Raw genomic sequence first — 27,799 nt, 5'->3', positions numbered from 1 at the left:
ATCGCAGGGCAATGCGATATGGATGAACTGGTCAGGCAAATTTGCGTACGCTTTTCCCCCAGCTCCATTAATACCGCTGGTCTCACGCAAATTGCGCCAACATTCGCTAACACTGATCCTAGTTGCTCCCACATGGGCGAGGCAGCCATGGTACACAACGTTCCTAGAGCTGTCGGTGGTGCCCCATCAAAGACTGCGACTCACCCCCAATCTTTTAACTCAGAGCCATGGAGAAATCCAACACCCAGACCCACAACAGCTGAACCTGGCGATATGGCTCCTGAAATTCTAGAATTTGGATACCTGAACTTGCCTCCAGACTGCATGAATATTATCAAAGAGGCAAGAAAACCCACTACCAGAGCATGTTATGCAGCAAAGTGGAAACGTTTCGTCATTTACTGTCATAACAACGATATTAACCCACTTGATGCTTCTACTCAAAACATCATTTGCTATCTCTTGCACCTACAACGCTGCAATGTAGCCTATTCATCCATCAGGATACATTTAGCTGCGTTAGCAGCATATCTTCAAAACAGGCAACACCTTTCACTATTTAGGGTGCCAGCAATAAAGGTGTTTATGGAAGGACTCAAACGCGTAATCCCTCCAAAACACCCACCTTCACCAGTCTGGAATCTAAACATTGTTTTAACCAGACTTATGGGACCACCTTTTGAACCACTACACTCATGCGAAATACAATTTCTTACTTGAAAGGTGGCTTTCCTTATTGCCATTACTTCGCTTCGAAGAGTTAGCGAGCTGCAAGCCCTAACTATTCAAGAGTCATTCATTCAAATACATGCAAATAGAGTAGTTCTCAGAACAAACCCTAAATTCATGCCAAAGGTGGTATCCCATTTCCATATAAATCAAACCATCGAACTGCCAGTGTTCTTTCAAAATCCATAAACAGTAACTGAAAGGGCCTTGCATACTCTAGATGTCAAGAGAGCGCTGCTATACTATATAGACAGAACTAAGGCATTTAGAAAAACAAAACAGTTGTTTTTCTCACAGCAACACAAAGGCAACCCTACTTCAAAATCGGGTATAGCCAGATGGATCGTTAAATGCATCCAAATATGTTATTTAAAAGCTAAACGGACCTTAACAGTTCCCCCTAGGGCGCATTCCACACGCAAGCTAGGGGCATCCATGGCTTTCCTGGGTAATATTCCTTTACACGAAATTTGTAAAGCAGCCACATGGTCAACCCCACATACATTTACAAAACACTATTGTGTAGATGTACATTCAAAACAGCAAGCTGCTGTAGGACGTGCTGTTCTCAAAACTCTTTTTCAGACTGCTGCAGCTGACACAGGTAGCCACCGCTAAGGGAGATACTGCTATACATTCTATGCACAGATATGAATTCAGCAGCCCACATGCCTCGAACGGAATATGCTACTTACCAGTATGCATCTGTTCTTGGCATGTAGGGCTGCTGACATTCATATCGCCCACCCACCTCCCTGGTGCCTGTCGCAGCTTCAGCATTCACTCTTTGCATGGACGTCTCTTACTGTACTATGCGCACTGTAGTCCAAGGGAGGAGCCACCTATCTCGTGATACTTCGAAGATTCTTCCAGGACAACAATATGCAATCATCCGGACCCGACACTAGGTGGCGATCTATGCACAGATATGAATGTCAGCAGCCCTACATGCCAAGAACAGATGCATACTGGTAAGTAGCATATTCCTTTCCATTTCTCTACGCTGGCCCTTTATTCGCCTTCCTTTGGGAAGTTATAGTTCTTTTCGCTAAGATCAACCCCAGGTCAAGAAACTTACTAGTAATTTTGTTCTTTGAGGTGTGTGGAAACCAATGCAGGATGCAGTGTGTCATTGAGGATTGCAAGTCCCTTTCTGTAACCTCTCTTAATAGCTCCATCACCCCCTGCCAAAAGAAGTCAAGTGCTGGACAGGACCATAACATGTGTTGGAAATCAGCAACCTCCGCCGAACACCGTGGACAGGCCGCTGAGTGGGTTGGGAAATACTTATGTAGGCGGACTGGGGTCAGGTATGCCCTGTGTAGGATGTGGAAATGCACCAGCTGGAACCTAGCGTTGCGCGTCCCCTTCCAAGCCCTTTCCACGATTCCATTCCACACCGTGTCAGGGATTTCCTTCTCTATATCCACTTCCCATTTAGTCTTTAGGGCTAGCAGAGGGGCCAGAGCCTCCAGGGTCATACCTTTGTATAGGCACGTGACAGCTTTGATGGTCCCCGCAGCAACCACTACATATTGGCAACCCATAGCTGTCGGAGGCTCTGTCATGCCCAGTTTCCAATGCTTGCGAATCGCCGACGTTAACGCAGCATGTACCAGAAAGTCACCTCTAGGTAGTTCAAAACGCAAATGGCATCAACTAGCCGTCTTCATATAAGTCGCCTACGGTCTCTAGACCCTGTTGTTCCCAGGCCTCCTAACTTTGCCATGTACCTCCGTGAGGGAGTGCCCTACACATTTTCAGTAGGATCTTGGGTGCATAAGGGATCTTTATTTAATCCCCCCCCCCCCCCTTCGCAGGTACCTTTGCCAACATTTCCGGGCTGTGGCAAATTCCTGAGTGAGATGCATATCCCCAATCAGGAGGCACAGAACTGTGCAAGACAAAACTTGCACTGGCCCGCCGGCTCACCGGACTCCACTTCTTCTCTGGTGGCCCTCGCTACCCATTGTGTGAGCCACTGCAGTTGAGCCGCCAAATAGAGCGTCTCATAATCCGGGACCGCTAGTCCTCCCTCTGCCCGGGGCCTCATGAGCGTCCTGAGCGCCATCCTGTGGCTGCCTGACCCCCATAAAAAGCCATTAACCACCATCCTTAACCTTCGGAAGTAGCTCACCAGAATCCAGATCGGAAGAGTCCTAAAGAAGTAGAGCAGTCTCGGAAGGGTCACCATCTTGAGGAGTGCCACTCTCCCGCTATAGATAGTGGAAGCGTGCCCCAGTATTCAACATTTGCCGTGGCGCTCTTGATCGCCTTCCCCACATCCCTTCTAGGATGTCTCCCCGTTCATGGTAAATTGACGTGCCTAAGTAAGGAAGGCATCTCTCCTCCCAGGTCACCCCTTCAGTAGATAGCGGGCACGTCCTACGTTCCCGAGTCGGGAATAGGCACGACTTCTCCCAGTTGACCTTTAATCCAGCCACCATACTCAACGCCTGCAGTAGGGACTTCGCTCCCCGCAGGGTGTCACCTGTATCCGCTAAAAACATCAAGAGGTCATCTGCATAGAGTGCGATATGATGCACTTGCCTGTATACATCCAACCCCTGATATGCCGGACCCGACCGAGCATGCGCTGCCAAAGGCTCCACCGCTATAACAAAGAGCAATAGTGAGAGGGGGCAACCCTGGCGTGTGCCCCTACCCACTACACATGCCTTCGAGATTACTCCCCCTGTCCGGACCCTGGCCATTGCGTCCTTATATAGTAGAGCCGTCCAACTCACAAAATCCAGACCCAACCCCATCCTACGCATAACATGAAAGAGGTAGTTCCACTCGACTTAAATGTCGACAGCAAACACTGCAGCTTCGTCCACTTCATAGGTATCCGCCTCCAAAATATATAGGAGTCGTCGTATATTAAGCGCGGTATTGCGGGCAGGGATGAACCCGGATTGATCTACGTGAATCAGTGTGGACATGTGGGGGAGCAACTGTGTTGGCGAAATTTTGCTCAAGATTTTATAATCCAGGTTGAGCATAGACAACAGGCGATATGCCGACCTATCCCATGGCTGTTTGCCTGGTTTCAATAATGGAATAATGATCGCCTCCCTGGTCGAATCCGGCAACCTACCCAGCCTCTTAGCCTCGTTGTAGAGCCATGTCAGCCGGGGTGCTAGGAGGTCGATGTAAGTGAAATAAAACTCCACCGGGAAGCCATCTGAGCCTGGTGTTTTATTCCTTGCCATACTTTTAATGGCTGTCCTCACCTCAATGTTTCTACCCAACAATATTGCATCTTCATCCTCCAATTATGGTAAGTGCAAACCCCCCATGAAGCTCTGTAAGTCGTCCTCAGACGTGAGCACCCTGCTGCGGTAGAGCTCTGTGTAAAAATCAAAAAACTGCTCATTTATCCCCTGTTGATCAAAACGGGCCCTGCCCAATTGATCTCCGAGTTCTAATATAACTGAACCACAGCGAGCTGGGTTGGCCAGCCAGGCCAGGAGGGCTCCCGTTTTATCTCGCTCCAAGTGCGCCCGTGTAAGATAGGACTTGTGGTCAAAACATCGAAGGTGTTCTACCGTTGCCGCAGCTGCCTCCCTAGCCTCCAATAGCGCTTCCTGTTTATCCGGGCGTTCTGGCCGTTCTGTCTCCAGGGTGCATAACCTCTCATCTTCCCGTTGGATGTCTTGTAGTAAGGTCTTCCGAGTCCCTGATACCGTCGCAATACAGCTCCCACGCCCTACCGTTTTGAAGGCATCCCACTCAATAGTGACCGACCCCGCATTCCCCTCATTATTCTGAAAGTAGTTTTCTATACTCGAGGATATGGTGGTTCTGAAAACCTGATCCTCAAGCGCCTCCGGGCGCAATCTCCAGGTAGGAATTCTGGGGCGCAGTCGCGACCACTTCATCTGGGCCATCAGCGGGTTATAGTCAGAGACTGTGCGAGTGAGATACTCACTAGTGCAAATCTATCAATGCACATCAGGGGAGCACAGGAATGCATCTATACGGACATGCAATTCGTGGAGGGCAGAGAAAAACGAATAATCCCTAACTGTTGGATGCTGAACCCTCCAGGTGTCAACCAATCCCCATTGTCGTTGCCAAGTAGAGCGTGCAATCGCCAGTTGGCCCGCCGGTGCATTCGGTAATTGGGGGTGTGATCGATCCAGGGCAATATCTGTGACACAATTAAAATCTCCTCCAAGGAGCAATGGGCCCACCAGGACTGAAGCCAATTTATGGGACAACGAGGAGAAGAAAGTGGGCTGTTCTACATTTGGGGCATGCAAACATCCCATCGTTAAATTCCTACCATCTAATTTCACCTGTATCACTACATATCTGCCCTCTGGGTCAACCAGTTGTGTCGTACACTGAAATGGAACCCCGCCCTTATCCATATTAAGACCCCCCTGGCATAGGCCGAGAATACAGTGTGATAAACTTTGCCCCGCCACCGGCGTTGAAGAGCTTTCTCTTCCTTTGCCATGAGGTGTGTCTCGTGTAGGAAGGCGATTTGAACATCTTTTCTTGCTAAAATGGAGTGGATCTTGTGGCGCCTATGCATAGTGTGCATACCCCTAACATTCCACGTGAGATATGTGTAACCTAATGCGGGTCCCATTGCAGACATTGGTCTTAATGACATTCCACCCCAATTTCCTCTCCGACATGCCCAGGCCCCTTAAACCATACCCCATAAATAAAGCAAGCAAAACATCCCCAACTCCCCCTCCCCAGGACAGGCGTCCAACGTGGCATCCCCATCCAAACCAAGAAAATAACACTTATAGCGTCTAATTCAGTTCAGGCTGCTTGGAACATCGAACCAAGAGGTCGGGAAGTCACCCTCCCCCTCCCAAGAGTTCATCTCCGTGCACCAGGTCCCCATGAGGGCACCGCAATGCATCAGCGAAGACCTCCCCCCCTATAACTGACGCCCCAAGGCCTAGCATATACCCCCGATACCTCACATAGGCAGCCTTATCGTCCTTATAGCCCCATCAGCCAAACACTCCGTCTGCTGTTTGTGGAGTGACCACCGGTAGGTCCGCCTCCGATAGGCCATGGACACTGCTGGAACCAGGGCTCAGGTCCCCACTCCTTGTGCGTTCCGATGTATTACTGGATGGGCTGATGTCTCCCTGGCTGATGGCCGCCACTGCCAATACCGCCTTGTCTCGTTCTTGATGCCAGCCTGCAGGGGAGCCTGGTCGTTGCGTCGGTGTCACGATGGGGGAGCGACGTCGAGGTGAGGTCGTAGCTGATGCGCGCTCACCGGTCTCCCCACGGGCCTCTAGCCATTCCCATGCTGCCTGTGGCGTGAGGAAAAAGTGCGTGGACCCCTCAGCAGTGGCTCTCAATCGGGCCAGGAACAGCATTGCATAAGGAAGGTGCAGAGTCCGTAATTTCCGTTTAACCGCTAAAAAGGAGGCCCTTTGTTGTTGAACGTCTCTGGTGAAATCCGGGAAGATCATAACTTTACTGTTGCCGATTCGCAGACTCTGCAGCTCCCTGGCTTTCTGCAGGATATGGCCCTTGGTCCCGGTAGTGAAGGAGCCTTACCACCATTGGGCGCGGCTGGGCCCCAGGCTTAGGCGGTCGCGCCGGAACCCTGTGGGCCCGCTCCAGCGCATAAAAGGCGGAAAGGCCCTCTGGGGTCACCTCCGCCCTTAACCAGGTTTCTCCAAAGCGGACGGCATCTGATCCCTCTTCTCGCTCCGGGATTTCCACTATGCGGAGGTTATTGCGTCGAGAACGCCCTTCACTGTCTTCTGCTCGAATCTCCAACACGCGGACTCTCTGCACCACTTCAGTCAACGACTTCTTCAGGGCATCAACCTCATCTGGAATGTCCTTCATGGCCGTCTCATTAGTTGCCACCCATTCTTTCAGCTTTCTGTGGTCATCTTTCAGGAGAGAGAGGTCGGAGCCTATGAAGTCCATTCTTTTCTCCAAGCCTCCCTCGAGGCCACGATGGCTTGCATGATGTCGCTCAGAGAAGGGTCCCGTGGTTGCGCTGAGCCTCTAGGACCAGCCGCCACATCCTCATCTTCCATGGTGTGCCCTGGATCATCAAGTCTTAGTGCCTCAAAGCCCTTCTTCCTGTCCCCCCTGACCATCTTGGGTGCGTGTGCTAGCGGCTAGTCCCGCCACCCAGCCCGAGGTCCAAAGTTACACTTGCAGTAGTCAGCACAGTCCAGTCAGGGTCCCCCTTCAATATTAGGACGCTTGTAATCAGTGGCCCTCATCAAAGGTGTCGTGCGCTGTTCTGCGTTAATACTAGTCCAGACCCCTCCCTCAGGACGCACCACTTGGGGTCACTGTTCTTTTCCCTCTAGTCGTGGTCCCATCAGGCTTGTAGTCGTAAGGCGAGGTCCACTCACCGCTCGTCACTTCCCAACTCCTCTATCTCAACATGGTGGCCAAGTAATGCAGAGGGGTCCTGTTTAGAGAACTCCGTCAGGGTGCAGAACTAAGCCACAAGCGAGGATCCCGCCCGTCTGCCCGCTCCACCAGCTCCTGGGTCAAAGGCACCTTCCTTCCTTCAGCACTAACAGAGCTCACTTTATCTCAGTCCCAGCCAGTGTACTGTCGCCTCCCGGAGTCTTATATTCTGCAGTAGATGCTCCTGCAAATGTTGCCCCAGCACCATTAGGTCGTCACCATCTTGGGGACAGGCAGTCCTCAAGGTATCTCCTTGTAGAATCGCTCAGGGGATCACTACAAGAACCCCACCTGCCTTGGATGCGTCGACGCACGCCTCGGACCCTCCGCTCACCCCACAGAGCTCCAGGGATCCCCTCGCACGCAGGAGGAAGTCCCAGTCAGGCGCCCATCTTCGCGTTTCCGGTCGCCATTCTGGGATCGCGCCGCTCGGCCACCTCGAGCATGACAAAGTTCTCCCACGCCGCTTGTGTGGTTCAATTTGTTGTCCTTCTCTGCTTAACAAGTGAACAGGGTTTAAGGGAGTACAGTCCGGGGTCGGGGACCCATAAATGAGGCCAGGCTATAGCGGGGCTCCCACTTCGTCAGATCCCAGGTCAAGGGCACCCTCCTTTCTTCAGCGCTAGCAAAGCTCGCCTAGTCACAGTCCCAGCCAGTGAACTGTCGCCTCTCGGGGTCTTAGACTCCGCTGTTTGTGCTCCTTAAAATGTCGCCCTGGCACCACGATGGTGCCGCCATCTTGGGGCCAGGCAGGTCTCAGGCTGTCTCCTTGTAGGATCGCTCAGGGCCACACTGCAAGGTCCCCACCTGTCTTGGCCACGTTGACGCGGGTCTCGCACCCTCCGCTCACCTCACAGAGCTCCAGGGGTCTTATTGCACGCCGGCGGAAGCTCCAGTCAGGCGCCCACCTTCGCGACTCCAGCCGCCATGTTGGGATCACTATGCCCGGCCACCTCAGGCTTCTCGGAAAGCTCTCCCACGCTGCTCGTGGGGCTCAATTCGTCGTGCCGCCCCGTTCAGCAAGGGCACGGGGTTCAGGGGAGTACCGTCCGGGGACCCAGAAATTAGGCCAGGATATATGTGGGAGAAAGGCGGCCTCGGAGGAGCTCCGGAGTACCTCCGCTTACATCGGCGTCCAAGCCACGCCCCCCCCCCCCCACTCTCAGCCTTCATCACCTATTTTTGCCACGGGTTCGGAGCAGGACTCTGGTTCTGATGAGGAGGACGATGATAGATTCCGGGCAGCTCAAAGCCCTTCGGAGCTGGTCAATAAATATCAGGACTATGAGGATGATCAGGAAGATTGTTTTTTTAAAAAAAAAATTATTTATAATTTTTTATGAAAGAAGATGCAAGACAACAGCACAATACAAGATAGAAGCTCCATATCAAGACACTGTGCAGGATGGCAGGGCACATTATAACATAGCCATATTTAGTACAGTAGAAGGCGAAAAGGCAGCAGACTAATCCTGAAACATTGATGTGGCAGCGCAGTGCTTCTCAGGAATAAAGTCACCTGAGCAGGCTAGCATGGGAGGCGGGAGCCCCAGGAGCAGAGGCGCAGAAGCGTCAGGAATAAAATAGTCGGGGGCTAGGCATAAACCAGCACCAGCGGCCGCCGCGCTCCAAGGGCCGACGGGGAGCAACATCGTGAGGGGTCTACAGGCTGCGCAGTCATTGGGCGGGAGCAGAAAAGGGAATCAGGCAACGGCCACAGCCAGAGCCGGCAGGGAGCGCAGGGGAGGCAGCTCCACTAGGAGAGGGGCGGGAAAGAAGATAAGCAACCAGGGGGCCCCAAATGTTGACAGGCCGAGAACTAGCAGGCATCAGGTCCCAAAACTCAGAAAGGAGCGTTTGACAACGGGAGGCATCCTCCAGCCAGTTCGCAACCACAGGGGCGGGCCGACAGCCCCAGCACATAGCAACCCTACGTTTCACCAGCACCAGGAGCATGGAGACCAGCCGGCGTGAAGCGTCGGTACACGACTTGACAAAGCCAAGGAGACAGAGAAGGGGGTCCGGAAGCACAGCTGCACCGGTAATTTCAGAGATAATGGAACAGACCTCTAGTCAGAACACCTGCACCCTAGGGCAGAGCCAGGGCAGATGGGCAAAGTCCGCAGCTGGGGCAGAACATCTCATACAGGAGTCCTCCGGGCTGAGCCCCAAACGATGAAGATACACTGGAGTTCGATAGAACCTGTGCAAAAACGAAGTGAATCAAGCGGAGCCGATAGTTCGGGGAAAGCTTGGTAGTTTGGTTGCACCAGCCAGTCGGCGTCCAAGATGGTGCTTGGCAATCTTTTTAAATAAGGCGAGCCTCTTTCTTTCCCTCCGCCTGTATGGTTTTTACTATTATATGTCTGGCATCATTATGTCATTTTCATTGCATCTTTATGCTAATGCACTGCTATTTTGTCTTGCAGCCAGTTATTACTGCTCACTATTCTATTCAAGCATGTGAATCCATGAAAGACACCCCAATATTGGAGAAGAACAATTGTTACTTACCTGTAAACGGTGGTTTTCCAGTATTGGTGTCTTTCATAGATTCACATGCGACCCACCCACCTCCCCTCAAGGGCTCGCTTCTTCTCCTAGACTCTTTAGTCACTCTTGTGCTACAAAAATCTGAGGGCCTGAGCCTCTAAAGAGAAGGTTCTAGAGGGGTGCTTGCGCCTGATTGGCTGTAGTTCGGACTAGCATAATGACATGGATATGCTATGAAAGTGCTTTTTTCTTTTAATGAATTCCTATGTATTAATGATAACCTTGGTAATTATGAGTTTATGGTTTTAGAATGTATGTAATTATGTTTTTATATACATATATAATTGGTTTTATTGCTATTTTATTTACCGTGGGGCTCCCACTTTGACGACGGGGAATATTCAAGCATGTGAATCTATGAAAGACACCAATACTGGAGAACCACCGTTTACAGGTAAGTAACAATTGTTCTGTAGTAGGGGATCTCTGTGTATAGTCATAATCTAGTGAATAGTCCCGCCCATGTGGTGGACCCCGGAGCAATCAAAAATAATCTCTTAAAGTGTCGAAAAAATGCAGAACTGCACAGACACTGAAGAGAGAATTTAAAGACATATAATGCAGCCTATAAACAGGCTACACTGTCCAGTACTTACACTAGAAATTCCACCAAAAATCCACAAAACAGCAAAGCCTGTCCAGATTTCACTTGCCTTCAGCAAAAACCCCTCTGGAAAGATAGAGAGGAAGACATGGACAGACAAGCCCCATAGGCTGCCATTATGTGGCTCAGAACAGGATACTGTGCCTTTAAGAGAAATTTTCAGAACTTCACAGTATCCCAGAATGCCCTGCAGGTCCCTCTTACTTTCAGTTCTTTGTTCCGGCTCCTGCTAGCAGGACCCTGGAGCATTGAGCTCTCCCTTTTTGGGACTTATTTGGTGTTTTTCACTAATATTCGAAGTTTTAGTACTTTATTGTGCTGTGGGGCTTTTCTTCTTGGTTTCTCACTCTGTTTTTTTGTCGACTATGCCTGCATTATTCGACAAATGCCCAAGTGCTCCAGGAAAAAGGCCAGGTCGGACCACCATGAGGTGTGTATCCTCTGCCTTCCAGCTTCTCATGTTCCAGAGGAGTGTGTTATCTGCCAAGGCTTCTCTGGAAGGACCCTGAGGGAAAGGAAGAAGATCAGACTTCAGGGTCTCGAAGAAAGAAGACTGAAGGCTCAAGGTGGGTCTGAAGGGGCTTCTTCTGCCCATGCTGAGGCCCCTGGGGGGCTCCCCAGGGGCAGGAAGACCAGCAAGCGTCACCATTCTCCGCCTGGGTCCATTGCGCCCACTACGGCGTCGAGAGGAATGACTGCGGTCTGTTCCCCATCGTCTGAGACGAAACGACGTTGAGGCTCGACGTCGAGGGATATCCTTAGACCTTCGAAGTCTCCGGTGACTGTTTCATCGTCATCCTCGTCGACGTCGAGTTCGACGTCGACGAGCCAGGCATTGGCGCTCGCCGTGAGGCGATACCGCCGTTCGCCGTCGGCGAAGAGGAGGCGGACGTCGTCGTTGAGGTCCTCGCTGCCAAGGTCGCCGTCGAGGCCCAGGTCGCCGTCGAGGCACAGGAGGTCGCCGTCGAGGCGCCGAGGATCGCCGTCGAAGCACCGAGGTTCGCCGTCGAGGCGCAAAAGGTCGCCGTCGAGGCACAGAAGGTCGCCGTCGAGGCGCAGGAGACGTTTGACGCCGAAGAAAAGACGCTCGGCGTCCAGGGGCCGACGCTCGCCGTATGGTCGCCGTTCTTCGACGCCGAAAAGAGGTGGAAGGAGACCTGACGCCGTGGGAGGTTCCCCTACGTCCCAGGCTGGAAGAGATGGGGTTTCGCCGCACTCTGTGTATTCCGAGGTGTATACCCCGTCGGGGAAGATGACTCCCCCTCCTCCGTTACCGAGGGGTCCCCCTCCGAGGACGCCTACTCCGCCTCTGTTGCCTCCACCGCAACCTGGGTCAGGGTTGCCTGAGAAGCCACCTCCGGTTCCTCCGAGGTCGACGTCGTTACCTAAGCTTCCGACACCTCCCAAGGGTACACCTAGACCGAAGGCTCCGTCCAAACCCAAGTCACCCGTTCCGGTTGACCCGGTTGATCGTCCTCGACCGAGGAGGTCCCGTTCACGCTCCGGACGGAGAGGAAGATCAAGGAGTCGACATAGATCCTCCACCAGATCAAGGCATCGCCATAGGAGGCGGGGGTCTAGGTCACGCACAGACTCTTACAGGACCCATTCCTACTCGCCGACCTTATCGGACTCTCCTGAGACCAGGATCTCTCCAGTGGACGACATTGCCACATTCCAGGAAGTTCTCCTGAGGGGAGCTGCGAAGCTATGTATCACGGTGACGTCTACAACACTTACGACGTCCGTGATATTCAAGACGCTTCTCAAGAAGCACTTATCTCGCCCTCTTCTGCCTCTGGTACCTGGATTGAAGGAACCTGCGGAGGAGCTGTTCCTCACGCCAGCGGTGGTGAAGGCCGCTCCGTCCCGGCTTCTAAAGAAGTACAGTGCCCCGGATTCGGACCCTGCCTTTCTGAGAGTGGATCCGGCACCGGATTCCGTGATAGTGACGGCGGCCAGGAAATTGCATTCTACCTCCCCGTCATCCACAGTGCCGCCAGATAAAGAGAGTCGATGGATCGACTCGGCGGGTAGGAAAGCGTGTGGGACCGCTTCCGCAGCCATGAAGGCTGCCAGCGATACAGCTCTGCTGGGCCGTTACGACCGGGCGCTGTGGGACTCCCTACAACAGTTCGTGGAACTGCTACCGAGAGACAAGCGGGAGGACTTCCAGGAGATCCTCAAGGAAGGGATGCTGTTATCAAACCAGGTGATCAGTGCAGCGGTGGACGCCTTCCTGTTGGCCGCAGATGGTTACTGCCATGGAATCAATCAGCGGCGGCATGCCTGGCTACGGCTCACGTCACTCAAGCCGGAGGCCCAGCAGCGGGTGGCCAATCTGCCCTTTTACGGGGAGACCCTTTTCGGAAAGCACGCAGATGATGAGATGGCCCGCATGAAGGCGGAGGTGGAGACCCTGACGGCTGTGGGCTTGGAGAGGCCCAAAGAGAAGAAATCCTTCAGGCCTTTCCAGAGGCGCTACGGCGCACAAGGAAGAGGACGGGGGCAGTCTTCAGGACAGCAGCAGCAACAACAGCAGCAGTTCCGGAGACCCTTCCAGAAGCGTCAGAAGGGTAGAGGGGGACAACAGTCCTCTACCGCGAACAAGGGCCCGGCCGGGTCTCGACCCTGAGCGGTTACTTCCCCTTCATCCGTTACCCGCTCCGGTGGGGGGAAGCGTTCAATCTTTTCTGGCAGAGTGGAGAAAAATTACTCAGGACAAGTGGGTGCTGAATATTGTTTGCAATGGATACAGTCTTCGGTTCATCAGCCCTCCTCCAGCGATCCCTCCGGTCAGCTCGCAGTATCCACTGCGCGAGCTCCAGGCGGAGGCCGATATCCTGTTATGGAAAAGGGCGATAGAAGACGTACCTCTGTCTCAAAGAGGAAGAGGTCTGTACTCCCGGTTCTTCCTGGTTCGCAAGAAGGACAAGAACGAGTTCAGGCCCATTCTGGACTTGCAGCAGGCAAACAAGTGGATTCGCAGAGAAAAGTTTTGCATGCTGTCGTTGCATCAGATTTATCCTCAGTTGCAACAGGGGGACTGGCTTTGTGCCATAGACCTACAGGATGCTTACTTCCACGTGCCCATCGCATACAAACACAGGAAGTTTCTGCGATTTCAAGTCGGCACCAACCATTATCAATACACAGTGCTGCCATTCGGGCTGAAATCTGCGCCCAGGACTTTCTCGAAGTGCATGGCAGTGGTAGCGGCACACCTCAGGAAGAACAAGGTGTTTGTCTACCCGTACCTGGACGATTGGTTGATCAAGGCCTCCTCCTTCTCGGAAGCTCAGGCAGACCTCCAGAAGACATGCGTTCTCTTGAACAAGTTGGGGTTGCACATCAACATGTCCAAGTCTGTCCCGATCCCGGTCCAGTGCATTCAATACTTGGGAGCCACCATCAATACGCTGTCAGCAAGCGTGTCTCCTTCGGAGGAGCGACGGCGATCGATGCTTCGGAAGGCTCAGGCTCTTATGACCGCTCCATCTACAACAGTGAGGACGGTGTCTTCTCTACTGGGGTCGATGGCCTTTTGTATCTTCCTCACTCCTCACGCACGGCTACACATAAGACCTCTGCAGGAGTGCTTGGAGGACCAATGGGACCAGAGGAAAGCATCTTGGGACGACAAGATACGACTGTCTCTGCATGCTCTTCAGTCTCTGAAGTGGTGGTGTTCAGCGGAGAATCTCCTCAGAGGGGTTCCCTTCCACAAGGACATCCCTACTCAGACTATCGTGACGGATGCTTCTCTCCAAGGCTGGGGAGCGCATTCGGGAGACTTACAGATTCAAGGAACGTGGTCTCAGATGGAGTCCACGTACCACATCAATTTCCTGGAACTCAGAGCTGTTCACTTGGCACTGAAGGCCTTTCTTCCGTCCTTCCAGACCAACTCTCTGCTTGTACAGACGGACAATACGACCACGATGTATTACCTCAACAAGCAGGGGGGGTCGAGATCGCGCACTCTGTCTCGGGAGGCGCAGACGATCTGGCGCTGGCTTCTGGCCAGAGGATTGACGATAACGGCTACCCATCTACCAGGTGTGCAGAATGTTCAGGCAGATGCACTGAGCAGACTGATTGAGGAAAACCACGAATGGGTCATAAACTACGACGTACTAGGAGAAGTCTTCGAAAGGTGGGGGACTCCAGACGTAGAAAACAGCAAATGCCGAGACTTCGCCTTCAGGTACTACCAGCAAGGGACGCTGGGGAATGCACTCTGGATCAACTGGTCGAACATCTTTGTTTACGCTTTTCCATCCATTCCCCTGATTCCAGCGGTGCTCATCAAGCTGTCCCGGTCCAGGGCACGGATGATCCTGATTGCCCCGGAATGGCCCAGACAGTGGTGGTTCACGGACCTTCTACACCGGTCTCTCCTTCCACACATACGGCTGCCGTGCAGGCCGGACCTTCTCATGAAGTTCGGGGGTCAGATGTTGAACCCCAACCTCTCGTCCTGGAGTTTGGCGGCATGGCTCCTGAGATAGTGCAATATGGCCATTTGAATCTGCCCGAAGATTGCATGGACATACTGAAGGAGTCTAAGAGACCTTCCACTCGGACTTCTTATGCTTACAAGTGGAAGAGGTTTTGTATCTGGTGTGTGTCCAGGAACTTTGACCCACCGACGTGCAAGGAGGATGTCATCCTTCCTTGCCTTCTGCATTTGGCGCGGTCTGGCCTTAATGTTCATTCAATTAAGGTTCATCTCGCTGCATTGACTGCCTACCGGAAAAGCCCTTCACAGACTTCCTTCTTCCAGATCCCTGTGATCAAAGACTTTTTGGAAGGCTTGAAGAAAGTGTTCCCTCCTGTCAGGCTTCCTTCGCCTTCATGGGAATTGAATGTGGTGCTGTCCAGTTTGATGAAGGAGCCTTTTGAACCCATTCATAAGGCTTCGTTGCAGCACCTGTCCTGGAAGGCGGCGTTCCTCGTGGCCATTACATCGGCCCGCAGGGTGCGTGAAATTCAGGCGTTGTGTTGTAATGAACCTTATACTGTATTTCATGCTGCTAAGGTTGTTATGCGTACTCACCCTAAATTTCTTCCCAAGGTTATTTCTGATTTTCATGTCAACTGTAGGAAGGTGGATATCTGACTATGGTTGCCCCCAACTTTTTGCCTGGTGGTTTGCTGGTTTTTCGACTTAGTTGGCCTGGGGCCCTGCTATTCAGGACCCCAGGCCCACTGCTCTCTCTGTAAAATGGATTCCGTGTACCTTAGGTACATATCTAATTGGATACTGAGTCACCTTATCAGTCCCTGTACAGTGTACGTTAGGTACCCAGGGCATAGGTGTACCCAGGGGCTGCAGCATGTATTATGCCACCCCTGGCTGGCCATCCAAATCTGACACAACTGGCTGCACGACAGCTGGGGCAAGGTGGTGTAATCACCCTTTGCTTTAGATATAGTATTCCTATATCTAACCCTAAAATGGACACATGTATTCCTATCAGTCACTCCTATGGCAGGCCTTATCAATCCTGAAGGCAGAGTGCTTGGAATTATGTAAGATGGTGCTCTGGCATGAGCTGAGCCCGTTTGCAGCTTGCGGAACCAAGTCCTAATAGCTGTTCCATGATAACGCGTACCATATACTCTTAAGTGCCTTATAATCCTCGCGGTTATTTGCCAACTTTGGTATCGCTTTATCAAAACATGTCAAGTAAGGTGTAATACGAATTGGAATACTAACCCCTCGCCAATTCTGGCGACGGGGTTAGCATTCGACCCTTCTAGAGGGACACAACATATATGTAACTGTGAACCCCGGTTAAAGCTAACTCGAGCCTCAGCATCACAAAATGGATGCTGCCACCACAGACACAAGTCTGACCTCCTGCTGCTGGGAGTCCTTCCAGCGAGGAGAGCTCGAACAAAGGGTTTCCTGTCAGGGGCGGTGCTAGCACCATCCCAGACAGGGTTTTGTGTATCCCAGGTAGGCAGGGCTGAGAGGAAGGTGACTGCAAGTGGCACCCCGGTGCTCACTGTGCATATGCCGGCTCAAACCAGTTCCAGGGGCACCCCAGCCCCTGATCTGGGGAGAATCTGGACAAAGGAGAGGGGTGTAACCACCCCCCTCCTGGTCCCACCCATGGGCAGGACCTAGTCGCGATCCAGCCCCTTTTCTTGGAATAAAGGTAGGAGCAGGCCCCCTTCCCAAATTAGATAATTCTGAATCTTGAACTACTTTCCACGAAAGGAACTCTTGACAATTTCTGAAGACTCTCCCTTGTGGCTAAGGAGTAGACACCCTGCACCCGCAGGCACCACCTAAGCATCGCGGTTTGCTGCACGTCCATCCTCCGGATCAAGACTGACCAGCTCGACGAGACCCGGATTCCCTGGCATCTCTGACCTCTACCTGCATCATCAGCCCAGCTGAGATTCGTGGGTGTGACGAGACCTGAGGGACCCGCCATCTTCAAAACCAGCACGACGCTTAACCAGCACGACCGCCGAGGGATCCTCGAGTGAGTGCACTGGGGTTTGGGAAGCCCCAACCCAGGGCAGCTCTAGCACCGAAGTTCAGCCCCCCAGCATCCACGAGATCGGCGTGGGGCCCTTCTGCTCTTTGCTGCTTACCGCGTTGTCCGGTCACTTTCCCGTTGGCTAGTGGCCCTCTTGACGACGTACCACGACGATTTCACCGCTGGTCTGGTTGCTCCAGACTGGCCCTTGCTCCCTTCCAAAAGAGGAGCACCCCGGACCCTCCTGGTCCACTCCAGACGCCATCTTGACTCCACTGCGTGGGCTTGCCTTTGCCAAGGCTTGTTGCTCCAATCCTGGTTCCAGCATCGCCGACAGCAGAGACCCTCGTGGGACAGCTTGCACCTCCAGCCTGGTCGCCGACAACGCCTCCTGGTCCGAGTGAACAGCAGAGTCCAGCGTCACCCACTCACCTGGTCGAGGTGACTTCATCCGGTGCCATCCTGGTGCCCACACAATCACTGGCTAGTGATTGAGAACTGAGTCCCCTCTGCTTTCAGGTCATCTTCATCACCGATCCAGGCTTGGATCACACCGAAAAAATTCACTGGTCGCCTGCCAGCAACTTCTTCTTTCAGGCTCCATAGACTACAACGAGGATTCCCGACGTCTTTTGAACCCTATGCAGCCGCAGCCCCTGGGCTAGGTAACCCGAACATTTCGGTGCTCCAACGCAGGTTCACTATCCAAGTGTCCAGATCCTTTTTCGTTTTTAGTCTACCTAGTCGGATTCGTCCGGAAACCGTAACTTTAGAAATACTAGCCTCCATAGACTTTTTCCCGCATCCCGCGTGAGAATGCACTCTCTGCACCCGATCTCCCTAGGCCTCCTGCTCCTAACCTTAGGGTTCAGTAGTGTAGTCCTAGCGATCCTGAAGCCTCTGGATCTTGTTACTTACCTGCTAGTATTTCGCATTCCACTTTTTGTGTATATGGTTTTTCGTGCCCCTCGGGCATTTGTGTAAATTGTGCAACTTGAAGTATTTTCATAAGAGTTTTGTATTGTGCTTAGCTCCCTGACTCATAAAGAGTTCAGGGTAGACTTGTTATAAATAAATATCATTTATTTTACAACTTGTGTGGTGTCCTTTCACTTGGTGTTCAAGGGGTATATGTGATGGTAAAACAGCTGGCTTAACACGCCCTCTAGAGTTTAGCCTAAAGACTGCTCTTGTCCATGCTACTAGGATAGCTGGTCTATAAGGTTGACTTACAACCAATCATCAATAAGGGTCGTTTGGTATGATACACAGTGATCACTAGAATAGTGAGCACTATATATCAGGCCAACTTCTCACATCAACCAGACTTTAACTTTGCCTACGTTTTTTCAGAACCCTTCATCTCCAGCGGAAAGGTCTTTACATTCCCTGGATGTTAGGAGGGTGTTAACATTTTATCTGGATAAGACCAAAGGTATTCGTAGGTCAGACCAATTGTTTATCAATTATGGATCGGTCAGGACGGGTCTTGCGACCTCTAAGCAGTCCATCTCTAGGTGGATTGTGTCCTGCATACAACTGTGTTACCAGAAAGCTAATAAGACCTTAGGAGGTAAGCCTAAGGCTCATTCCACCAGGGGCAAGGCTGCCATGACAGCTTTGCTCCGTAATGTGCCGATTGCAGAAATTTGCAAGGCCGCCACTTGAAAGTCGGTTCATACCTTTGCTAAGCATTACTGTCTGGACACTGATGCCAGGGCGGATGCTCAGGTTGGACAGGCTTCGCTGCGGAATTTATTCGCACAATAGTGGTGTTGATATCTTTTCTCCACCGCCGCTTTGGTGTGGGGATGGGCTTGCCATTCTATTCACTAGATTACGACTATACACAGAGATCCCCTACTACAGAAGGAGTAGTTTCTTTTCTGTAACTCCAGTTCTGTAGTAGGGGTATCTCTGTTATAGTCATAAGCGCCCGCCCTCCTCCCCGGTGGAGAGATATTTATGTAAGGAATGCTACAGGTCTGGCGTGTTATGCCTTCAAAAAGAACTGAAAGTAAGAGGGACCTGCAGGGCATTCTGGGATACTGTGAAGTTCTGGAAAGTTCTCTTAAAGGCACAGTATCCTGTTCTGAGCCACATAATGGCAGCTTATGGGGCTTGTCTGTCCATTTCTTCCTCTCTATCATTCCAGAGGGGTTTTTGCTGAAGGCAAGGGAAATCTGGACAGGCTTTGCTGTTTTGTGGATTTTTGGTGGAATTTCTAGTTGAAGTACTGGACAGTGTAGCCTGTTTATAGGCTGCATTATATGTCTTTAAATTCTCTCTTCAGTGTCTGTGCAGTTCTGCATTTTTTCGACGCTTTAAGAGATTATTTTTGATTGCTCCGGGGTCCACGCACATGAGCGGGACTATTGACTAGATTATGACTATAACAGACATACCCCTACTACAGAACTGGAGTTACAGAAAAGAAACTACTCCTTCTTCTTTGCTTTCAAAATAAAATGTCCATTTAGCTAAACTACTGTAAAATATTAGGTACCATTTCTTTGCAGCATCATTTAGTAAAAATGTGTTGTATGCTAGTATTTTTCAAAAATATTCATAATGGAAAGCCAGTGTAACCAATTTTTATAAGTTTATGGGAAACAAAAATAAACAAGCATTAGTAAAGCCAGTTGGTCTGAAATTGTTGGTCAGCCTTTTGATTTTGTCAATGCATGACTTGTTTTGGCATGGTTTTTGTAAAACCTTACGGGTGTGCAGCCTGCTGGGGCCCTCTTCGTCACATCAACATTGGCAAAAGCAAAAAAAAATTGGTCTCAAAAAGCACACATTGCCGCAGTAGTTCCTGGCACTGAACAAAACGTCTGCGTTTTGATATGCTTCTTGTGAAAGAACAGAATGCGGTCATTCACAGTGAAGCTAGCCAATAGAGAGAGACATAATTTTAATACACACAAAAGGTCATGGTTACCGCCAGACCTAATTAAGGGCCCAATTATTAAATAAAGTCTCAAAAGTGCACCCATGTTCTATCATTTAATGTAGATGTACGACTTTTGTGAATTCACAAGACTTTACAGAATTAGGACAAGAAATAGTACTCCTAGAAAATATTTGTGAACTGCATTTAAGCATAAGCAAATATGAAGGTGTAGATTTGCAAATTCGCTTTCTCTCCAACCACTTTTTTTTCCCCAACCCTAGGAGAAGTTTTATGTCTGCCATTGTCAGGAGTAAATTTACAACCTTTCTCAGTATGGGAAAAGATTAGAGAAGAGTTGGTGAAATCCCTTAAAGCCATGCAAGTTAGTAGGTTTGCACAGACTCAAAAGAACAACCCTGGAACTGTTGCTTACCATTACCTTCAGCCCTAGTATGAAGATCTGCTGAAACGTGGCAACATAAAGGAATTGCTAGTATTCAAACCTTGCTATGAAATGAGCCCTGGCATAATCAGAGAGGCTATTTCAGAGGTGTTATATAATGAAATTGCTGCCATAATGTGTGGCTGCGTTACATGGTACAAAAGGGACAAGTGGATTTTGTAAAGGACAAGTAGATTTATGAAACAAACTGCCCCATGGACAAGTAGATAATTTATTAAATTCCACACCCCTGCACTTCGGAACTTTTTGGAGTTGTGCATTGAGCTGAAGAGGCTTTGTCAAAAAATTGCAGGTAAGTTACTTTTACGTTACTTTTTCTAACTTGATGCTGGATGCCTAGATTCAGCACTGGGACATTTCCTGCAAACAGGTTAGAAAACACGTTTTGGTTATTTGTACGATTTTTAAGGAATATCTTTAATTTTCAAAACTCCACACTTAGTGGTTTTTTGGAGGTAAAATTGTCAATGTTATCCTATGGTGGAAAAACAGGTTATTGGTTTGCAGGTAAGTAAACAACTGTGGAAGTTAAGGTTCTGGGGTTAGACTCAGGGGTCTCCCAGGGTCAGAGATGCACTGTTGTTGCACCCCCCACTTCTTTTTTTAGGACTTGTGCCCTGTCTAAAGGGTTAAAGAACCGATCACATTCAAATCAATGATGGGCCTCCCCACATAAGTGCAGGAACTGCTCCGTATTCCTCCTGACCATTCCAATTGAAGCCCATGTTAGATGTCCTTCACATTTAACATGGGCTTCAATTGGAATTCCATAGAGCATATTATCAAGCCCATTATCGCCGTTTTAGCAGCAGTTTTCTGCCGCTAAAACGGCGATAATTTTATTGCATGTCTTGATATTATGCCTCCTAATTTTTTGAGTTCACAAATTACAATACCACAACTGTACTGTACTTTAATCAGCTGCTTGTGCAACAAGACATATGTGGGAAACACAATAGAAGAGGTACGAAAACAAATATTTCAAGACAAGGCTAGGAACCATTTAAAAAATCTTGAATGCTTTGCTAGCTTCACATTTTGTCAATTATAATTGCACGGAAAATGATTTGGCATTCAGAGTCTTAAAGCATGCGATTTCTAGACGAAAGAGCACTACTGCAATCCGAAGCACAGCATATTTGAAAGTTGCGAACAGCAGGAACTGTATTAAATGAGATGTCAAAAATTAGTTACACTTAAGGAAAACATTTCTCTAGAATGACTTGCACTCATTTAAATGTCATGAACATCAAGGCCTCCAACTGTGTTAAGTCACAATTTGCGCTACTAACAAGCCTGTTTATGATAGAAGAGTGATGCTATTAATGCACAATATTTTACATTATAGGATTCACGCAAGTTGAACACGATCGTTTTATTGATTGACATCAGAAGAGCGAGACTAAGGGTAGGCGGTAGCATCATCGCTTATCATGCCCGATCCCTTCAGGGAGTTTAAAATTCTGCACCACTCTCCGGTTAACAGCTGGTGGTGGCTGTGCGAGAAGTGGGTCAGAAAGGAGTTTGAAGGCTGGAAGATGACTGGGGTGACGAAGCAGGCTGTGCCGGGGTGAGGGAGGGGGCTGGGACTCTAGGGCTCACAATCATGCTGTTGTCTTCCCTTTAGAGGCGCCCTCCTGTGCAGCCTGCCCACGCCTGCCCCAGCCCTTATTGGGCACTCGTATGCTGTGCTGCTGTTAATACAGCAGCGCAGATCAGGTGAGTTTATCGCTCGTCGCGATATGTCACCAATTCATTCTTGTAATTTTTTGGGGTCTTTTAGGGCTTCGGTGCCAGGATTCTGCTGTATTTTTCTGTCCCGGATTGCAGGAGCCCTACACCAGTGCGGTCATCTTCCTGGCCCACCCTCTAGCGCCCCCAGACTAGCTAACCTGTAACCATGACAACATCAGCTTGACTCCAGCGGCTTAGTGAGCAAGCCTGGCTAACACCCTGTAACAGTAAAGCGAATGTACCTGTATGAAAAACTCAAAAAAATACTTTGAAATAAAAAAAAGTCCGTATGATTGTTTGCTGGTGGTGGGAACTATAAGGAGAAACATAAAATTTGCCATCATATGTGCGTATTTACATATCATTATACAATGTAAGCTGGTTTATGGTAGGTCGCAAATGTCCTGGCCTGTATTTAAGTAATATTTAAAATTATTAGCCCTGTTTGTGCACCCGTGCAAAGCTCCTGAAGAGTGTCCGTACGACCAACCCCTTCCAAGTATTCCTAATCAAGAACCTTCCAGTATTTGTTGCTGCTTTCTATTATTTACTTCAAAAACACATTTCAACAGAACATGTACTCACTGTACTTGATTTGACACAACCATATTCCTTGAGTATGACTGTCACACATAAAATTGAAAAATATGTTTGTGGCCTAACGGCTAGAGCTGCTGACTTTGGATCTGAGTAATCATTTTCAAGTCTTTGCATAGCCTCAACCTCCTTTGATGCTGGCCAAATCACTTAATCTCCTTGCTTAATATAAATCTGACCTTGTGTTATGTAATCTGGAGCTCTTGTAAAGTGCACCAATGCCCTTACCCAAGTCTGTGCTCACACTGTATAAAACTACAAAAAATGTATGTATAACGCACCACTGAGCCTTGTTTCCACACAAAACATGGATTTGAGGCTTCACCCAATACTCTGCTATAAATAGTATTTTTCATATTTGCTAAAATTACTAATATCAACACCAACATTTGCCATTTTTATGGGCAGATCAGTACCTTAGACACAGTCCGATATCAAAGTGCGTGGTCAAGGTTGTGATACAAACAATAGCGGTTATTACATTAAAAAAAAATCCTGCCTTGTGTCTATTAAAGCTAGGTAGGTCAAGAAAATTTGATGTAAAAATAGCGTTGTGGTTCTAAAAAGTTTGGAAAGGCCTGTATTACTATGTTAGCATGTCTAGGAATTATTAGAAAGGTAATTCAAATACTTCTTTTTTCTTTGCAGAGGTGACAATAACATCCATGCACCCACCATCCAAGAGATGAACAGCAATGTTAAGCACCCTGTGCAAAGCACTGTGCCATCAGACAGCAACAAAGCTCAAGAAAAGAAGCGGAGTGTTTCTTCTACCAAACCACCATCCACCGGTTCAGCCCACCAAAAGGGAACACATACTGTGGACAAAGTGAGTCATTCCTCTGCCGTCATCAACCCCGTTGTGGATTTGCAATCTTCTGTATTTGGTCGTTCAAATTCCTCCTTATCTTCTATGACTGTGCCAATACGTCTTGATGCACTTTCCTATCTCCTTAACAATGCTCTTATGGGTGCCTATAGAATGGCTCCTCCAGTGCCTATGTATGCAAACCAATGTGCCATGCCTGTGTGCCAAAGCCCAGGTCCGCTCTACCCCAACCCGATGGGACAGGTTGCCCCGACAAATTGTGCAGGACATGGATGTTGCTCTGCCCATTTTGCAGCTCCGGTGTGCCCTACAGCTCAGTCGTTAACTCCTCAACCGCAAGTGTATCCAGGGAACACATGCCCAGATTCTTCAAGATTGCTGATAAGGCCAACAGGAACGCAGAATGAGACCACTATACTCTACCCACCAGCAGTTCAACGAGACCCAAATGCAGTATCAATGAATACAAGTGCAGGGAGCTTTGCACCGAAAAATGAAACTGCAAATGTGATAGATCCAAATAAGTGGAACAGCAAGCCTGTTGAATCAAATCTGGAAAGTCAAAACCCCAACTTTGTGCAGCCAAGGGGTTCCTTCTCTGGCAATTCTGATGGGCCGAACATGTCTCCCAAAAGAGGCTTTAGTAACTCGTCACAGGGAAGCTTTGGGAGCTGGAAAGACAACCAAAGAGGCAGCAATTGGTCTGGGCGTCAGCAGAGAGATTTTGACAGACCAATGGGGCGATCCAATGACAACTTCGGCTCTGGTTCCTGGAGAGGAAATTCAAGGGATCAAAGCAGGGACTCCGGATTTGGAGGAAAACCCTGGAACTCTGATTTTGGAAATCGAAAGAGAAATCAAGATGAGGGTTCCTGGTCTCAGGATGAAGGCCAGGGTGGCTTCAAGCAAGGGCGCTGGTCCAGTGGTAGAGGAAGAGGAGGTGGCGGTGGAAGAGGTTCATGGCAGCAGAGATCTGATGACTCGACAACACAAAATGAATTTGGAAGTTTCAGAGACAGGTTTAAACCAAGTACAAGTGCAACACCCAGTCTTGCATCTTCATTTTCTAAAAATGATAATTCCAGTGATGATTGGGAGACATCCTACAAACAAGAAAAAAATGAACAGTCAAGTTCATCTACTTCAAAGATTTCTTTAACAGTTGACAAAACGCCTTCATATTCAAACTCCAGACCATCCTTAACACCAAACGCTGGCCATAAATCTATATTTCCTGAAAAGGAGAATTCAAATGATGACTGGGAGACAGACTATAAATCAGAGCATTCAAGTAAGACAGTTGCGAAAGTACCAAGTGAACTGGACCAAACACCACTGGACTTGACATCTCAACTGGCCAACCGTAACAGAGAAGATGTGGTCACTGCAAATGCTACTGTGGCTGAAGCCCCTAAAGCAATGGAAATTGCAGATAAATTGGAGCCTGGGAAAGACAGTGCTACTCTTAAAGAGGAAAGCAATACACCTGAACCTAACACACAAAACGATGGAGAAAAAAACATATTTGACAAGCTTATGTCATCTTTTCTTTCAGATACAGCACCAAATAATGGCTCTACAGGTCAGTCTGCTGTAGATCAGATGGAAGAAGGAGAACTGAATGACACTTTGATAAATGTAAACTCAGAGCACTTGCACATGAAACCTATCAATGAAACACCCTTGTGTTCTAGGATTTGTACCTCACCATTACAAAGTGAAACAGAAACCTGCTGTAGGGAAGTTCTAATCTCTGAAGATGTAAAAACACAGACGGATTCTATAAATACATCTACATTGTTTGAGGCAGGCGTCTCCCAAAAAGAATTGCCAGACACATCTGCCAACTCTGCAGAATTACCAACACATTCATTCTCAACACCATCTACAATCTCTGAGACTGATTATTCACAGAAAGAATTGTCACTTAAATCTGCAGTTGCTGAAGTAGGGGAAGCCGGAGTGGAATTATCCATGGAATCTACAGCCTCTGAAGTAGTTATTGCAATAGTAGATATTGCAGATACATGTGCATTCGATGAGGTGCTTACAAAACCAGAAGCCATGACAAAGAAATCTCCTGGCCTAGTCTTGGTTAATTCTGCAAAAGACAATACCAACAACCTTGTACTAGATGAAGATGTTAACCCACCAGATGACCCTACAAAAAAATGTGAAATCACTGAGACAGTTAGCACACAACAGGACATTACAAACAAATCTGAAGTCTCCGAAGCTCTTACTCAACAGGACATAACAAATGAACTTGAAGTCTCTGAAGCAGTTATTACACAGCAGGACCTAACAAATGAAGCTGTAGTCTCTGAAGCAGTTATTACACAACAGGACATAACAAATGAGGCTGAAGTCTCTGAAGCAGTTGACCCACAACAGGACATAGCAAATAAACATGAAGTGTCTGAAGCTGTTAACTCACTGCAAGACAAAACAAGTGAACCTGAAACCTCTGGAATAATTGTCACTCAGAAGAACAACACACAAAACTCTGTAGTGTCTGAGGAAAGTAAGACCGAGAAGGGCACTGTAGTTTCAGACACACTTAACACTAATGACTTAACAAAGATATCGTCTGTCTATGAAGCAGCTGGCATGGTCACAGAATCGACAAAGAAGTGTGCAGACACCAATGCTATTAAGAAACACAAGGAGATCCCTAACGCATCTGCATTTTCGGAAGAGGTTGACACAGACGACATCTTAAGGAACAAAGAAAGACAATTTAAGGATGAGGAAGTTGTCACTTTAGTTTTTTCATCAGCTAGCGATAGCAACAAACACATTGTAATGGAGATTAGAGAGGCTATGGATGGATGAATAAATGATCAAAAGAAATGGCGACTCCCCTTTAGCAGATAAGCTAAATCTTTGCATAATGATGGCACCGTTGGTCCATTTGAATGAATAATGTTCTACTTTTTTGTTAAAGTTTTTTTGCTGAGACTGTTTGTGTTCATTTTCTCATTTCAAAAACAGGAGTTGCCTGATAGTTCCTGATATTTCTTGCAATAAAATATGGTTCCAGACAAAATATGGTTCCAGGCAGTTGCAAGCGGTTGTTTTTCTGCCCTGTCACAATGTTGCATTTAAAAAAATGGCGCTTTTTGGATGGTTTATGTTGCATTTTTATGACTTAATGTGTGAGTCAAACTATTAGACTCAAAACAGTGACTTAATTCTTTTTTTTTTTTGTAAACCATTTTTATTTGCATTTTCTCCTAACCTGAACATTGGAGTCATCTCTATAATAAAGTGCACATTTCCCCCCCACTCCCGCCCTCTCCCCATTCATTACCCATTTTGAAGCATACAGTTCACACATAAAAAAGACCACAAGGTGGACTCTCCATATTATCATCAACAGTACAATTATCGTTAAATCTCCCTGTCCTCCAATATGCACCTCTCGTAGTGACCCATTACAGTCCAGCATCCAATCCATGATAGCTTCTCCATTTCCCCCATACTTTGCGAAATTTTCTAGGACACCCCCTTGCTTTGTATGTGACTCTCTCAGCCGCCATATACATATCTAGGCCTCTCCTCCATTCTTCCAAAGGTGGTATCTCTGGTACCCCCCAGTATTTCGCTATGTCTCTCTTGGCCACTACTAAGGCCAGTACCAGGAAGGTCAGCAGAGGGCGTGGAAGATCTACATCAATTGTCATGCCCAATAGAGCCAGCTTGGGGTCCGCCTGTAATTGACTCTCCAGGACTGCCGACAGTTCCGTAAAAATATCTGACCAGTATCCCTGTATTTTAGAGCAGGACCACAAGACATGAAAGAAGTCCCCCCTGGGGTCCTGGCATCGTAAGCACTTAGTATCATCTGTCTTCCCCATTTTCTGGAGCCTCACTCTATCAAAGTAGGTTCTATGTAATACGTTAAATTAGATAAGACGGAGTCGAGATTTAACTGCCACCTCTCCGGGATGTGTTAAGACCAATTCCCAATCAATGTCCTCCATGCCACCCACTTCTGCCTCCCATTGTTGTCGAAGCTTGGCCCAGTGACTTAATTCTTGTCCTTAATGCCCATTAGCGTTTTTTGGGGGCTCCGTTTTTTATAAAGCTTCGAAGCATATAAACAGAGATGCAAGAGTAAAAGCCACATGTTTAGCAATACAGTTAATATTACCATGAGCCTGAAAATGTGGAATTGATTGTATAATAGAAACCTTGTATAATTACTTTGGGCCTAATTTCCAGTCTGGCGGTCTTGATCACCAGACCTGCCGTCGCCGTCCTGCATCTGCCTGGCAACTTTCAGGACCGGCCACTGCTGCTCCGGCTGTGCCGGGGTAAATGTATATGTATGTAAATGTATAGGCATTTATATAGCGCACTACTTACCCGGAGGGTCCCAAGGCGCTTCGACCGCTGCGAAACCCTTCCTGGCTTCCCTGAGAGATGGTCCCTTAATGGGTATCTCCAGGGTGAGACCAGGCATCCCCGG

General features: G+C 48.8%; 1 protein-coding gene across 1 annotated transcript in view; it reads left to right on the top strand.

The window, feature by feature from the left end:
• LOC147701181 (uncharacterized) overlaps nt 1-26,363 on the top strand; it is a 134,888-nt gene extending 108,525 nt beyond the window's left edge. The window contains exon 2 of the mRNA XM_086929936.1: nt 23,145-26,363. Within this exon, the coding sequence (XP_086786062.1) occupies nt 23,145-26,160 (3,016 nt within the window). The 3' untranslated portion in view covers nt 26,161-26,363. The remainder of the gene's footprint in view (nt 1-23,144) is intronic.
• Nucleotides 26,364-27,799: the final 1,436 nt, after the last annotated feature.

The sequence above is a fragment of the Lissotriton vulgaris genome, chromosome 7, assembly GCF_964263255.1.
Source record: "Lissotriton vulgaris chromosome 7, aLisVul1.2, whole genome shotgun sequence".
Lineage (NCBI taxonomy): Eukaryota > Metazoa > Chordata > Amphibia > Caudata > Salamandridae > Lissotriton > Lissotriton vulgaris.
The sequence above is the reverse complement of the archived record's forward strand: the minus strand, read 5'-3'. Positions and strand labels throughout refer to the sequence as shown.